Source organism: Melospiza melodia, chromosome 3 (genome assembly GCF_035770615.1).
Source record: "Melospiza melodia melodia isolate bMelMel2 chromosome 3, bMelMel2.pri, whole genome shotgun sequence".
NCBI lineage: Eukaryota > Metazoa > Chordata > Aves > Passeriformes > Passerellidae > Melospiza > Melospiza melodia.
Window position 1 is genome coordinate 104,876,628 of NC_086196.1, and position 14,421 is coordinate 104,891,048.

Here is a 14,421-nt window from a genome sequence, read left to right on the forward strand (position 1 = left end):
CAAGCTTAGATAGGGTAGCCCAAGGCTTTGCCTAAGTGCCCATCCTCTAAGTATCCCTCACAGCCTTGTGGCACAAGTTCCAGTGCTGAATTACTGTTTATGAAAGCTCTCCTGATCAGATCTAAGGAGAATTTTCCTCACAGAAACTTGGATCTAAGGATCTCATTGTTTTGCTCTGCACGTCCAAGGAGAGTCTGTTGCCTCTTCCCTCCAGGCTGACCCCAGATCCTCAGCCTGGTCAGGAATCTCTCTCAGCCTGGTCCTTGTGTGCCCCGTGCTCCAGCTCTGTGCCTTTGTGGTGAGCATCTGCTCCAGGTTCAGTGTTGGGAAGACAAAACGCAAAAAAACAGATGCAATCTCAGGAGTGCTGGTTAGAGGGGAAGAATGACTTCCTTCAACCTGCTGGGTCCACTCTGGCTAGAGCAGCCAGCATGGCCTTGGCCTTCTCTGCCTCAGGGCCACGCTGCTGGCTTGTGTTCAGCTGCTTCCATAGTTATAAATCCTTATCTTTGAAAAGGAGGGCAAACATATTGGTTCACACCACCCAATGTGCTGGTGTCAGGACCCAGGATATCCTTCTGGCTGTCCTGAGCAGCCAAGACCCCTGCCAGGGGGCTCAGAGACCCTGGCACAGAGCTCAGAAATGCCTGTGATTTTGATTATGACCTGTGGAGCAAGTTGCCAACCTTAGATAAAGATCTGCAAGCCATGAGAAATTAAGTAGAATGATAGTGAATTTATCACAAGGTGAAAAAGTAGATTTTGGGTTTTTCAGAATGGGGATTCAGTGGAGCAAGATGGAGGGAACTGGGCATGTCCAGCCTTTCTCCTTCTTCTTCTTCACCTCCACCTTCTGCTGTGATGTTGGCACTTACAGATTGGTTTAGAGTAGAGGCTCACTGTCTAACATAGGTGATAGATATTGGAAAGTAAACATTGTATATGTAGTTTTCAGTATAAAGACATAACACCGCCCTGGGGCAGGCAGAGTGCCTCAGACTGTCTTGCTGAGCAGACCTCAGCAGGTCAGGAGAAAGAATAAACAACTTTGAGACTGAGAAATGAAGAGCCCTGACTCCTTCGAGTGCTGGGCTGGGAAAAGAGACTTTGGAACTCTTCTTGGGGTCACTCTGACCAGCAAGAGACCCCAACATGCTGTTGTATTTCACACCAATTTACTTACATGAACAAAGTGTAAACCTTAATTGCATTTTGTTTTAACATTTACTCTTAGGATATTTTTTAAAAACATCCATGAGATGTAAAACAGCTTTTTTTCTGGTTCCAAATGTGTTGCGAATCTAAATGTAGATGAAGTTAGGCTTTTCTGTAACTGAGAAGATGTACTTAGAACCTGTACTTTGTCATCTGCTACTTTCCCTTAGTGAGGCAGCCCGTGCATCACTAATAAAAAAGAATTCTCTGTACTTAGTTAAGTTATAGTTGCTTCTGTAGGTGGTACTTGAAGCACAAGACTGACTTCTGCTTGTAGTGTGGGCACACTACTTGGGTGTGTTTCTTATTCAGTCTTGCAGACTCTTGTTCTTTGTTTAGGAGACAAGCTTGAGAAGAATAAAAACTTGTTTAAACTCTTGTCTTTATTTCAGCTTACCTAAGTTGGAAGATCAGAACCTGTTCATAGTGACAGTAATTAATTTAGGTTTTTACCAAATGAAAGAAGTCAATGCCTTCAGATCTGATAAGCCTGTTGTAGGACTCTGGGCTAATTACACAGTTGCTTAGCAGCAAAATAGCCAGAAATTCACTTTGAAGAGCTAGTTCTTATCACACAGCAGCTCTATAACAAACATAGATGATGTCGTGTGTTGATGCTAGAATTTCTGGTTTGGCCTTTATGGGTGATCTTAAACTTGGAATTAATCTTGAGGCTGCCTTGATGTGGATGAATTGTAGGTCAGTTGCTTTGTGGTCTTTGTGCTGAACCTTGCTGTTAAAACAGCTGGGGACACTTGGTATAGACTCAGATGAGGAGGCCAAAAGTTTGGCACTGTAGGTGAAGGCACAACATCACAGCTTCTAAATACTCTTGTTTTGTTCACAGCAAACTGAGTGCCATCAATGATGAATATATAAAGAACAGGGAAGAGTATGAAGAGGCTCAGGATGCAATTGTTAAGGAAATCATTAACATTGCTTCAGGTGAATATGCCACTGTTGATGTGTGTCAGTCTGGAGTGCTGGGAGGGAGGACTTGCTGTTTCTTTGAGGTTTCTCTTTTACAGAGACAAACTGTAATATTGCCCAAAGAATTGGTGTCAAAAGTGAGATGTGAGCTCACTTTTGACACCAATTGAAGAGACGTGCATTTGAGATTTTTCTTTTCTGGGGAATCTTAGTGGAGAATTGTCACACTGACATTTTCTGAAAAATTCCTTCTCCCAGGATTTTTTTAAATATTAATTGCTTTCTGTCGCCAGACCCTTTCCTGGCATTGCTGCAGATGTGCAGTGATGAGGTGTGTGCAAATGCTAATCCCATAATAGGAACAAAAATAAGGCCATAAGGGTCACATCTATCCTCCCTCCACCTACCTGCCTGACTCTGGGCATCTTCACCCAGACAGCAGAAGAGGTAAAGGAGAACAGAGAACTGAAGGAGCGGGACCTGAGGTCTAAGAACATTGATAAGGAGTAGAAGATCAAGTTAGTCACTGCTTATATGACAATAAAAATTACTGGTTTCCTAAGTTATTTCCATATATTTTGCTCTAAGATTGCCTACTTACAGGACATTCTTTATTATCCTTCACCAAAAGCAGAAGAGACACTGGGGAATTTGGGCTTTAGGCTCCAGTCCCTCATCCCTTTCACAGAAGAAAACACCAAAACTTCAAAAGCCAAACACCAGAACTTCAAAAGCTGGTACTGGTGATGCTGGGCCATCTATCCTGGTGTCACAGGCTCTGTATCTGACAGACCTCTCCCTCCCATCATTCACACAAGCACAGATGGCTGCTGTGTCTGAAGTGTCTGTGCTGTGTCTGAAGTGTCTTTGCTTGCGTGAGCATCAGAGTGCCGTGTATTGTTCACGAAGGAAACATACTGGATTTCCAGATGAGGAAAATAATCAACATGGCGTGGTTACCGGGCTCACAAGGGTTCCTCAGGGGTGAAGAAAGAGACAAGAATCTTGACTCCATGATCAGAAGGCTGGATTTATTATTTTATGATATATAATACCTTAATACTATATTAATAGGAATAGAGAGAAAAGTTCAGAAGCTGCTAAGCTAAGAATAGCATAGGAAGGAATAAACAAGGGAGCTCTCTGTGAATCTGTCCCAGAGAGCATGGTCCCTGATTGGCCCTTAATTGTAAACATGGAACATGGGCAAATCACAGCTGCACCTGTTGCATTCCACAGCAGCAGATAACCATTGTTTACATTCTCTTTCTGGGGCCTCAGCCTTCCAGAAGAGGGAAAAATCCTAAAGAAAGGATTTTTATGAAAGATGTCTGTGACATGGCCTCACCTCCTCCTTTCCTTAGTCTGAAGAAGTGTCCTTGGTATTCAAGGCATGGGAGCTTCAGGATTGCATCCTAGGTTCTCCCAGGAGGTGACTTTCCTCTTGAAGACCATTGTTACTGCAGATGAATTACCTTGCTGGACTCGGCGTAGGCTTCAAGGTACCTTCTCAGCAGAGCAAAAGAACAGCTGATGGCCCTGACCCTCCATCCCCTGTGTGCACACAGGCTATGCAGAGCCCATGCAGACCATGAACGATGTGATAGCCCAGCTGGACGCCATTGTCAGCTTTGCCCACGTGTCCAACGGGGCCCCGGTGCCGTACGTGCGGCCTGTGGTGCTGGAGAAGGGCCGGGGCAGGATGGTGCTGAGGGGGGCCCGGCACCCCTGCATCGAGGCGCAGGACGACGTGGCCTTCATCCCCAACGACATCACCTTCGAGAAGGGCAAGCAGATGTTCCACATCATTACTGGTAAATACTGCCCTTCTCTTCTTTGTTTGTTTGTTGTTTACTTTGTGAATGTCTCGGGTGTTTCCAATAATGATGTCTTTTTAAAGAGGAAAAAACCAAACCAGCAACAGGCAAAACAAATCAGCGGGCTAATAAATTTCTGTCAGAACGATTTCTCTCATCAAGGGTGAGCAGCTACTGAGTTATCATCTTTCTGCATGGGGAGTAAGATTTAGCTCTGGAAAAGAAGGGAGGGTATTTGTAAGCTATTATTTATTGCTAGTTTTGATTATATATTTTGAAAAAGTGTCCACAATGTTCATGTTACCCTTTGACTGTGGATATTCTATATATTTCTGTACATACAAGCACAGTTTTCATAATCCAGACTAACTGTACTGGAATTAGTTATTATAATTTTAGTTGTAGTGTACTGTTTGGAGAAGGTGATCACTAATTTACAAAGAGTCATTTGTGGAGAAAAGAGAGGCTGCTGGACAGTAGAAAATAAGAAATTAGTCGTTCCCTAAAGTAAGACCTTAGTGAATGTAACTCCACAAGCCAGGCAGCTTCAGGAGCTGGAAAGCCTGACCCTGCTAAAGTGATTTGGAAAATTCCAGTAGGCATCAGTTGTGCTTTGTTAGTGTTTTCTTTGTGAAGCATTAAAGATGATTTTCAATGCAATACATGTTTCAGTGACTGTACCATTTTTTTACCCTTTTCTCTGGTGTAATTAAGATAATTTTACTACACACTAAAACATTTTAAGTGTTTATAGATTTAATTGAATCTTAATTTCCATCCAGATGTCCTTAACATACATTCTGAGTGGCAAAGATCTGCAATTAGAGAATAATTAATGAGCACTTCTAACATAATGAAAATGAAAAATCAAAAATCTGAATTAATGCATGGTAACACGCTTCTTTTGCTGGTTAGCAAAAGTGTAAAATTGGTTTTAATTACTGGTTTTCTGAATAATACTTTTTATTTCATTTGTATTTCAGTTACAATTAACTGCTTAATATCTGGGTTTGCTGATTCTGAGTGACCCATTAGCTTGTACCCAGTCTGTAACTAAGCTTTTCATTTTTACAGAGAAATGTTAATAGTTGTTTGAGGTAAAAACAAATTATTACAATTCTTAAGCAGAAATAAATACTGATTTTTTTTAATTTAAAGCTTATTAGTTTTAGGTATGAATACAAGTTTTAGATGACTGCTTATACTTTTGAAAAGTCCCAAAACTAATGAAGGCCCCTGATTTTCTGTGTTCACCTTTCTTTTGAAAAAGGAGCATTCAGTAAGACAAACAATCAAGCCTTGTTAGCTCTGGAGCCACTTGTTGCACCTGTTAGACAAGTTTGCTGCTCTTTTCTGGCAAGAGAGTAATAAATTTAAACACTCCTTGTTCTAATTTAGAGCCTTTTCTCCTTTTAAAAAACTGTTGAATTGTAAAATGATGATGCTTTTTCAATTAATTTTTGGAAAATTTCTCCTTTAGGCCCTAACATGGGGGGAAAATCAACATACATCCGGCAGACAGGGGTGATTGTTCTCATGGCCCAGATTGGGTGTTTTGTGCCCTGTGAGTCTGCAGAAATAACCATTGTGGATTGTATCCTGGCTCGGGTGGGAGCCGGGGACAGCCAGCTCAAAGGAGTGTCCACCTTCATGGCTGAGATGCTGGAAACTGCCTCAATCCTCAGGCAAGTCCTGGGCTTTTGTTTGATTGTCTTGTTGGGGCTTGGTGGGAAAAGAAGTGCTCTGAGAGAAGTGCATTTGAGATTTTTCTTTTCTGCGGAGTCTTAGTGGAGAGTTGTCACATTCACATTTTCTGAAAAACCCCTTCACCCAGGATTTTTCTCCTGGGAAGCTGAGATGCCTCAAAAAAATGAAAACAATAAATATCTCATTTGCTTCTCCTCTGTTTTGCTCATGTGGAATGTGTTTGGAGATTGTTTACCAACAGGTGATTGTTTCATTGATTTTCTGTGAATTATTTTGACTCATTGGCCAATCATGGTTAAGCTGTGTTGAGACTCTGGAGAGAGTCATGAATTTTCATTATTATCTTTTTAGCATTCTGTAAGTATCCTTTCTGTATTCTTTCGTATAGTTTACTATAGTATTTTTTAATATAATACAGTATCATAAAATTATAAATTAGCCTTCTGAGTACATGGAGTCAGATTCATCATTCCTTCCTTTGTCTGGAGGCATCCCAAATACAGCAGAGAATCTCAAGTTCTTTTTAGCTGGTGCATAAGTTCTGGAAGTAGTCTTCTGTTTATTCCAGTGGTCAATACAGAGTTTCTACCAAGAGGCCAAAGTCTAAATGAGACCAAGAGCCTAGTGTGGAATGATCTGTGTGATGCTGTGTCTGCACTATATTTGTAAATAAGCAGGGTCTTTTGCCTCTTCCATGCTCTGCATCCACAGCAGAACTTGTCATACTCCAATATCCAGAGTTCATGCTGCTCTCAAGCATTAACAAATGCTCTTGTGCTTTTAGGACAGCAACTGAAAACTCCCTGATAATCATTGATGAGCTGGGAAGAGGAACTTCCACCTACGATGGCTTTGGCTTGGCCTGGGCTATCTCGGAATACATTGCCAGCAAAATCTGTGGGTTTGCCATGTTTGCCACACACTTCCATGAGCTCACAGCTCTTGCTGACCAAGTGCCAACAGTAAACAACCTCCATGTCACTGCTCTGACCAGCGATGACACACTCACCATGCTCTATCGGGTCAAGGAAGGTAAGGCCAGGTCTCAGCTTTGAGAAGAGTCTGAGAGTCCTGAGAGAGAAAAGTCTTATTGTGTGGATTTTCTGTTTTGGGTTGGTTTTTTTTTTTGTTTTTTTTTTTTTTCTTTTTTTTTTTTTTTTTTTTGATTTTTTTTTTTTAATTTGATTTTTTTTTCTTTTTTTTCTCTTTTTTTTTTTTTTTTTTTTTTTTTGTTTAGTTGGTTGGGGTTTTTTTGTTTTATTTTTTGGGGGTTTTTATGGGGTTTTTTGTTACTGTTTTTTGGTTTTGTTGAGTTTTGTTTGGTTGGTTTTTTTGGCCTTATTTTGCTTTTGGTTTTTTTGAGATTTTTTTGGAGATTGTTTTGGTTTTTTGGGTTTGTTTTTTGTTCTTTTTGGGTTTTTTGTTAAGGTTGGGATTAAACATGTGAGATAGTGTTTTGTTGTTCAGATTTAGATGTTTATTAGTGTTTATTTATACAACAGTCCTATAAGTTGGGAGTTTTGCAGTGCTTTACTAATAAATTAAAAAATTGAACTGTATCTCTCTTTCTAGAGGATCTTTTAAGGATAAACTGTTTAATTAAGAAACGGCACTTAAATTATTTTTGACTTAATAACTACACAAACCCTCAATGTGGACTTTATCTAATTACACATTACTTAAACTCATGAAGAAGAAGGACTAGCTTCTGCTCTAAAACTTTTTTTTTGCTTTATATATAAAAAATCTTTAAACTCCAAGTTTTTTGCTTTGTGATATTACACATTTCTGTTCAAACTACACACTTATAATCCTAGTTCTATTATTCAGTTTTGGAAGCTTTCTCTATGGCTTCAGGTTAATTGCAGTGTTCTCTTGGGGGTCAGTGCTTGTCAGCACAGAAAGTTAAAAATTCTCAGTAATCAGGGTTCCAGCATTAATGGAAAAAAAAATCCCCCCCAAAATTCGTGTCACACTCCAGGCTTGGGGTTTATAATATATATATTTTATATATATATATATTTATATTTTTATATATATATATATATATATATATATATATATATATATATATATATATATATATATTCATTCTTCTCTGTCCATGGACAGTGTGTGTGACAGGAGTTCTGTGTGAGCACAGTAGGTGATGATGTTAATGATTATTTCTTAGGGTGTCTAGCCTATTTCTGCCACTCAGGTTGATGCTTTTGAGTTGTTCCCTTTTCTTTTTTAAAGAAGAAGGGTTCCAGAAGGTTATTTTCAGTTTTCCTAAAACAGCTATTTTGACCTGCTGATGGAAGAGACTTACATTTCTTAAACTGTTCTTTTAAAAGGAATGAGTGCACCTTTTATGTGCTGACAGTTTTTAATAATGGCTATTTCATTGTAATAAGACTTAGTCTTACATTGCCCAATTTATATAGGAGTTTGATGTAGGAAAAGTCATGTGGGTAATTTTTAGCAAATGGCATCACAATAAAACAACAAGAAGCCTGTTTTGTTAGTACAATTTCAGTTAGATGTATTTAATTAAAGTCTTTTAGTGGATCCAGTTATTCCTTTCAGTATTAAATTAAACAATTTTTAATTAGGCATAATTTCATCTATTCCTCCTGTTTCCCTATATCCCCATCATTTGGTTTTGTTCCCTTCAGCAGTAGCCTGTATTTATTGCTAAATAAAGCAGAGCTGTAACTGTGGCTTGCAAGGTGTGCCCATTTATGGCATTCTAATTTAGTTGTGAACTCTACAGTGATTTTGGATTGTTTTCACTAGAGTATTTCAGTCCAGCTGGCAACCTCTGGGCTGAAGTTTTGATTTAAAATGTGGGCAGAGTGCTCCTTCTCACTCTGTGTACCTCTTAATTTTCCTCTTCTGAGTTGCACAGCAGAGGAATGGCTTAGGTAACACTAAATGGGTAGAGCAGGATTACTGTAGAACACTGGCTATCCTGGGTCTGATACCTTGCTGGTTTTACTCCTATGACATCACTAACTGCCTACTTCTTACTCGTTTCTTCTGGTTTTAAATCCATTAAATTACATCATTTCTTGCATGTAGATTACATGTATGACCACTTGTAATTTTGTGTTCCCCTCTGGCTATAATCTTGGAGTTAGGTTTTGGGTACTTTTCTGTAAAGCTGTGGGAGGCTGCTCTGAGCAAGGGGAATCACAGCAGGAGCAGAAGTAAGGAATGCTCCTAGGGAATGCCCAGTTTTTGCTTGACTATTGCTCCAAATTGCTGTGGCTCTGGTTCCCACTGGAGAGGAGGTGTCTGTGGTTCTTTCCTAGTTTGCTGTTCCCCATCTTCTCCAGCACATGCTGAGCTCCTTCCACAAAGTCAACGTTCAGGCTCAAATTGGTGCTTAAAAGGTGACTTAGTGTGGCATTGGAACTGAATAAAAATAGTCATAAAAATAGTCATGAACTGCTGCAAGTGCACATGGGTACCAAGGGGATTTTGAGCAGCAGGAGATGATGTACAGAATCTGCCAACAAGCCATCTTTAGGTGCCTGACTTTGAGCGTGTTGGTTGAGGAGGGAGTCAATATACACTATATCAAAACCTTCTACATCTTCTGGAGCAGCAGCTCCTACAATAAAGCCCCTGATATTCCCAACTCCTTTTGTTTTTAAAACCTGTCTGTATTAATTCAGCCATTCTGGTTTGATAAGAACTGTAGAAGCCCAGTTTCATATTTTTCTTCAATCAGTTTTGCCATTTTTAGTCATACACCTCTTTGTATTTGCGATATCTTTTCGTTCCACCCATTTTCTTGGAAGTGCTGTTGAGCATGGAGACACAAAATTTTTATCTTTCTACTTAAACCTCTGTCACAGGAGATGCAACAGTATGAAATCTTCATCTTTAAATACCTGGTCTCCAATCAGATAAACATCTCTCACCTAAGTTTCTGCATTAATGTTGTGCTCTTTCCTTTTTGGGGTTGTCACATTGCTCCATCAGGGATGTGCATACAGGCAGCTCAGATACAGCTGTGTTGTGAAACAAATAGCAGGTTTGATGTCGTTGGAAATGTATAACCAGACCTGGAAAACATGATAAGGAACTTCTATACACTGTTCCAACCATGTCTTTGTGCTTCAAGAGTGACAAAATCACCAGAAGAGGAGACTCATGAGGTGCTGTTCTCCAGGCCCCTGCTCAGGATTCTCTGAGCTGAGAACTGAGTTAGCTCTGGGTCTGGGCAGGTGTGTCTTTTTAAAACAAAATCAAGAACATGAATTCCTGCTTAAATGGATTCCTTTCCTTTAAGAAACCTGAGAGATCACAGGGTTAATAAAACAGAAAAAGTCTAAATGCTAAGTTTTCCTTCACCTATTCTTTGGTTACTTGGTATTTAATAGAAGATTAGTTAACAAAAAAAGCCAAAAACAATTGACATTTTGTAAGTGTAATTAATTTATTCTTAACTCCTTGCTGGAGACCAGAATTAAAAGGATGTAGCAATATCTGTGGGAGGACAAATGGAATTATGATAATATAAACAAATAAGAATGGATAGATTTTTATCAGAGGGCTTTTGATACTGAAGTGAAAATTGTTTTATGTAAGTGTGTATAATTTACATATTCTGAGTAATTAAGAGGACTTTTCTCGAACATGTTATGAACAGTGTATTAATTGAAGTAAGTGTGAAGTTACAGTTGAGAGATTTTGATATAATTAAAGATGACTGGAGACTGAGGAATTATGTGGTACAGATGCAGAGGAGGAGAGAGATGATCTAGAATACAATACTTTTAATATTTGTCTATACACACACATATATATTTATATAGGTATAGAGTAAATGTCAGAGGTACCTATTAAAAACGTGCAAATTATTATATTCTACAGACTGTGCCAAAATACTTTAATAAAAACCATTGTTCAATTTGATTCAAATACTAGAGGGAAATTCTCTCTGCCTGAAGAGTTTTCTGTTTCTTCTTGAAGCACTTTGGAGCTCTACAATTACTGCTCTAATAGAGCTTAATTAAATAAGAGCATATTCTTCATTTTATCATTTTTAGTGGAAAAAGGAAATCAGAAAATGTTGAGGACAAACAAATAATGTCCTGCACTTAATTTTTCAGAACAAAGAACTATTACAAGCATGTCCATATAATCTCTGTGTAGCCATATTGTCTTCTAAGAATTCTTAACTGGGTTTTTTTCCTCTGCATCCAGGTGTTTGTGACCAGAGTTTTGGAATACATGTAGCAGAGTTGGCGGCTTTCCCAAAACATGTGATAGAAAGTGCAAGAGAGAAAGCACTGGAGCTGGAGGAGTTTCAAAACATTGGCAGGTCCAAGGAATCCGAAGGAGAACCACCAGCCAAGAAATTATACAGAGAAAGAGAGGTTTGCTGTCAGAAGTATTTTTTTAAAATTTGAATTGCTGAAGCAAAATCATTTAAGGATTCAGATTCCCCCAAAGCCTGAGGATAATTACCCTGTAATGTATTTTTCCATTACAAAATGGCTTGGCTACTGTGTTTGTTAGGAGTTGAAGAGATGGTCAGGGGTAGTGAGTTTGATTTAGATTAATTTAATGTAGGCAAGAATTTTATCTAAAAATATAGATTTAAAATACAGCTTTTGTTGCCATTGTGTAGAATATTCTTGGCCCTGCAGTTGGGTCACACCTGGTTTTGCCCCCCCTTGTTTGAGTGTTCATTGGTGCCGTGGTGTTCTTGGAGCCCAGTGTGAGCAGATCTGTTCACACCAGAGGAAAGGTGAACACCCAGCCTTCTCCTTGGTGCCCTTGCATGTCCCATCAGACCTGTCACATCTCAGCAGCTGATCATACCAAATTACACACCAATCAGTACCTGAATGGCTGATTTACACTTGATTTATGGATGTCACAAAGCAAAGTTGCTTTAGAGAACCTTCCTTTGCAAGTAGTGTAGAGGAAAGCAAAGGCTCCAGGAAGCTTTCACAGAACATCCTGTGTTGTCTTGTTGCTGGATTAAGAGTCCTGACAGTGGCATCTGTGGCATTCTCCTGGGAAATCCAGTGCTGCTGCTTTGTGGCTTGCATTGGTTTTTGTCCAGTGCAGCTGGGTGCTCCTGGCTGCATGCACGCAAACCTGCAAAGTCACAGAGCTTTGTTTTGTGTCCCAGCAGCCAGCATGAGGCTCCACAGCCTTGTACCACCCTGATCTCCTTCTGGCAGAGACTAGGGACTACTCCAGTGTGTGGAAACCTTGAAGTGTTAGTCCACATCCAGAACAATTCCTACACGTAAAAAGCCTTTGCTCTAGACAGAGGCTGTTAGCTGTTACTTTATTTTCAGTTTCAGAGTTCAGCTGCATTTGTTGTTCATCTAAAGCATCAGATCCACTTACTGAACGAGGAACAATCTCTGGTTTGTTTTGTTTTTTACCAGAAGGCTTCCCCTCCAGCTACCTCAGTTGCTCCACTATTACCTTTCCTGTGTCAGGCATCGTGGTGAGGGAATTTTGAGATCAGTTGGACCTGGCTGCATGGTCCTAAATTGGTGTAAATTGAATTGACATAGCAAAAGCTTGTGACAGATACATCATCATGTTTTATTCTTGGCTGTTTCAGTAATAGAATATATACCATAAACCTTCTAGGCAATAGGATGGCAGAGCTTTAGATGTCTCACCCAGGAAATTTGATTTACATTGTGTGTAGAGGGAAAAGGGTGCTATTACTTTTTGGAAACTTCTGCACTGAAAACTACTGCATCAATCTTAAATGATCAGAGGAAAACTCAGTGAACTTTACAGTAGAATTCTACAGTGCAGAGGAGTGGACAAACTTCTGCATTCTGGACCAGTTGTTTCCAGTACAGGGATTCTGAATGCTGTTCATTGCAATGTTTGTTCTTGCTATTTAAGTCAGATTGTTTAGAAGTCCCACTTTGCCTGTTTGTGTAAAAGCATATGCATAAAGCTTAATTATCATCTGTTCTCCTTGGTGACGGCCACTCTGCAGTTGCTTGGTTACAATTTGTCCTTTCCTCTTGCATGTTGAAGCATTGCTTTTGACTGACAGTCCCTTCTAAAAGTAACTGGTTTGGGTAATATGACCATTCTGGTGCTGTAACTGCTGGCAGTGCTCACCTCATGTTGCTGCACACTGGAATTAAGCGTGGAACACTTACAGGAGATTGCAATGTTAAATACTGTGTTTATGCTGATCAACTGGTGCTTTTTGCTCATGCGTGGAAAAAGAACTTCTGGTACCAGTGTAAGTGGTTTGTTCTGGTCTTCAGAACTTGATAGCAAGGACAAAAATAGCCATGATTTTTGCCTGCATTGAGTTTCTGCTGATGAAAAATACTTTGTGTCTATAGGGAATTTGGAAAATTCCTGCTTGCAATCTGAACACCTTTTCTGTTTTCTTTTCCTTCTCTTCTCTCCATTTCAGGAAGGTGAAAAGATAATTCAGGATTTTCTCTGTCAAGTGAAAGCATTGCCCTTGACAGATATGTCAGAAGAAGACATCAAAGTCAAGTTGAAGCAGCTGAGAAATGATGTGCTGGCAAAGAACAACAGTTTTGTGAATGAAATAATTTCTCGAACGAAAGTTACATCATGAAATGTGCAAGAACAGGATACAGCTCCTGAAGCATATTTTGTATTGAAAGAACTATAATTTTCTTGTCTTGTAGCTTTTATACTTTATGATACTTGTGCTCATTTATGTAGGCATTTTTTCTTGGACTGTAATTATTTTGTAAAAAATTCTGAGCACATTACATGCCAGATTCCTGCTTTAGTTGGGATCATTTTGTCCTGTTAGAAGTTTGCAATAAAATGGTTTTTCATATTGAGTGCTATTGACTGCACAGACAGAATGGGTAATGCTTTTCCAGAAGTGTGCTAGAAAGTCTAACAGCTGAGGTGTCAAACAGTTGCCAGAGCCTTGGAAAGCAGCAGTAGGTACACAAAAAATCTTTGTCCTAGACTATGATTCTTTTTTGTGTGATGCAATTATATCAGTTAATTCACTGAAGATTTAGTAATGCTATGTTAGTGCTCCACTAGGAAAAAAAACAACATCTGAAGTATGTCCAGGTGGCCAGGAAGGCCAGTGGCATCCTGGCCTGTATCAGCACTAGTGTGGCCAGCAGGACCAGGGCAGGGATTGTCCCCCTGCACTTGGCACTGGTGAAGCCACAGCTCCAGTGCTGTGTCCAGTTCTGGGCCCCTCACTATGGGAAACACACTGAGGTGCTGGAGAGGCTCCAGAGGAGGACAGTGGAGCTGAACAAGGTCTGGAGCACAAGGCTGATGAGAAGCAGCTGGGGAGGCTCAGTCTGGACCAAAGGAGGCTCGAGGGACACCTTGTCCCTCTCTGCAAGTCCCTGGAAGGAGGGTGTAGCCAGGTAGGGATTGGTCTCTTCTCCCATATAACAATGATAGGATAAGAAAAAACAGCCTCAAATTGCACCAGAGGTGCTTTAGGTTGGGTATTAGGAAAGACTTCTTCCCCAAAAGGGCTGTCAAACCATGGAACAGGCCACCTGGAGAAGTATTGGAATCACCACCCTGGAGGTACTGGCAATGCACATGGATGTGGCACTCGGGGACGTGGCTCAGTGGTGGCCCTGGCTGTGCTGGGTTAATGGTTGGATTCCACAGTCTTTGGTCTTTTCCAACCAGATGTCCCTGCAGTTTGTCAGAGATTTTTTTCTGTGTACCTGCCACAGGTCTTGGAAGGGATGAGTTGGGTGACTGGGTGGGAGGGATTTTTTTTGTTTGCTAT

The 14,421-nt window shown here is 40.1% G+C and overlaps 1 protein-coding gene across 2 annotated transcripts in view; it reads left to right on the forward strand.

Annotated features, from left to right (window-relative positions):
- MSH2 (mutS homolog 2) overlaps positions 1-13,486 on the forward strand; it is a 48,761-nt gene extending 35,275 nt beyond the window's left edge. Inside the window, exons 11-16 of one of the 2 annotated variants that reach the window (XM_063152457.1) lie at positions 2,063-2,160; positions 3,714-3,959; positions 5,443-5,647; positions 6,454-6,701; positions 10,869-11,041; positions 13,081-13,486. In XM_063152457.1, the coding sequence (XP_063008527.1) occupies positions 2,063-2,160; positions 3,714-3,959; positions 5,443-5,647; positions 6,454-6,701; positions 10,869-11,041; positions 13,081-13,251 (1,141 nt within the window). In that variant the 3' untranslated portion in view covers positions 13,252-13,486. Of the gene's footprint in view, positions 1-2,062; positions 2,161-3,509; positions 3,676-3,713; positions 3,960-5,442; positions 5,648-6,453; positions 6,702-10,868; positions 11,042-13,080 lie in introns of those variants that run through there. The other variant, XM_063152458.1, reaches the window with a different exon arrangement.
- Positions 13,487-14,421: the final 935 nt, after the last annotated feature.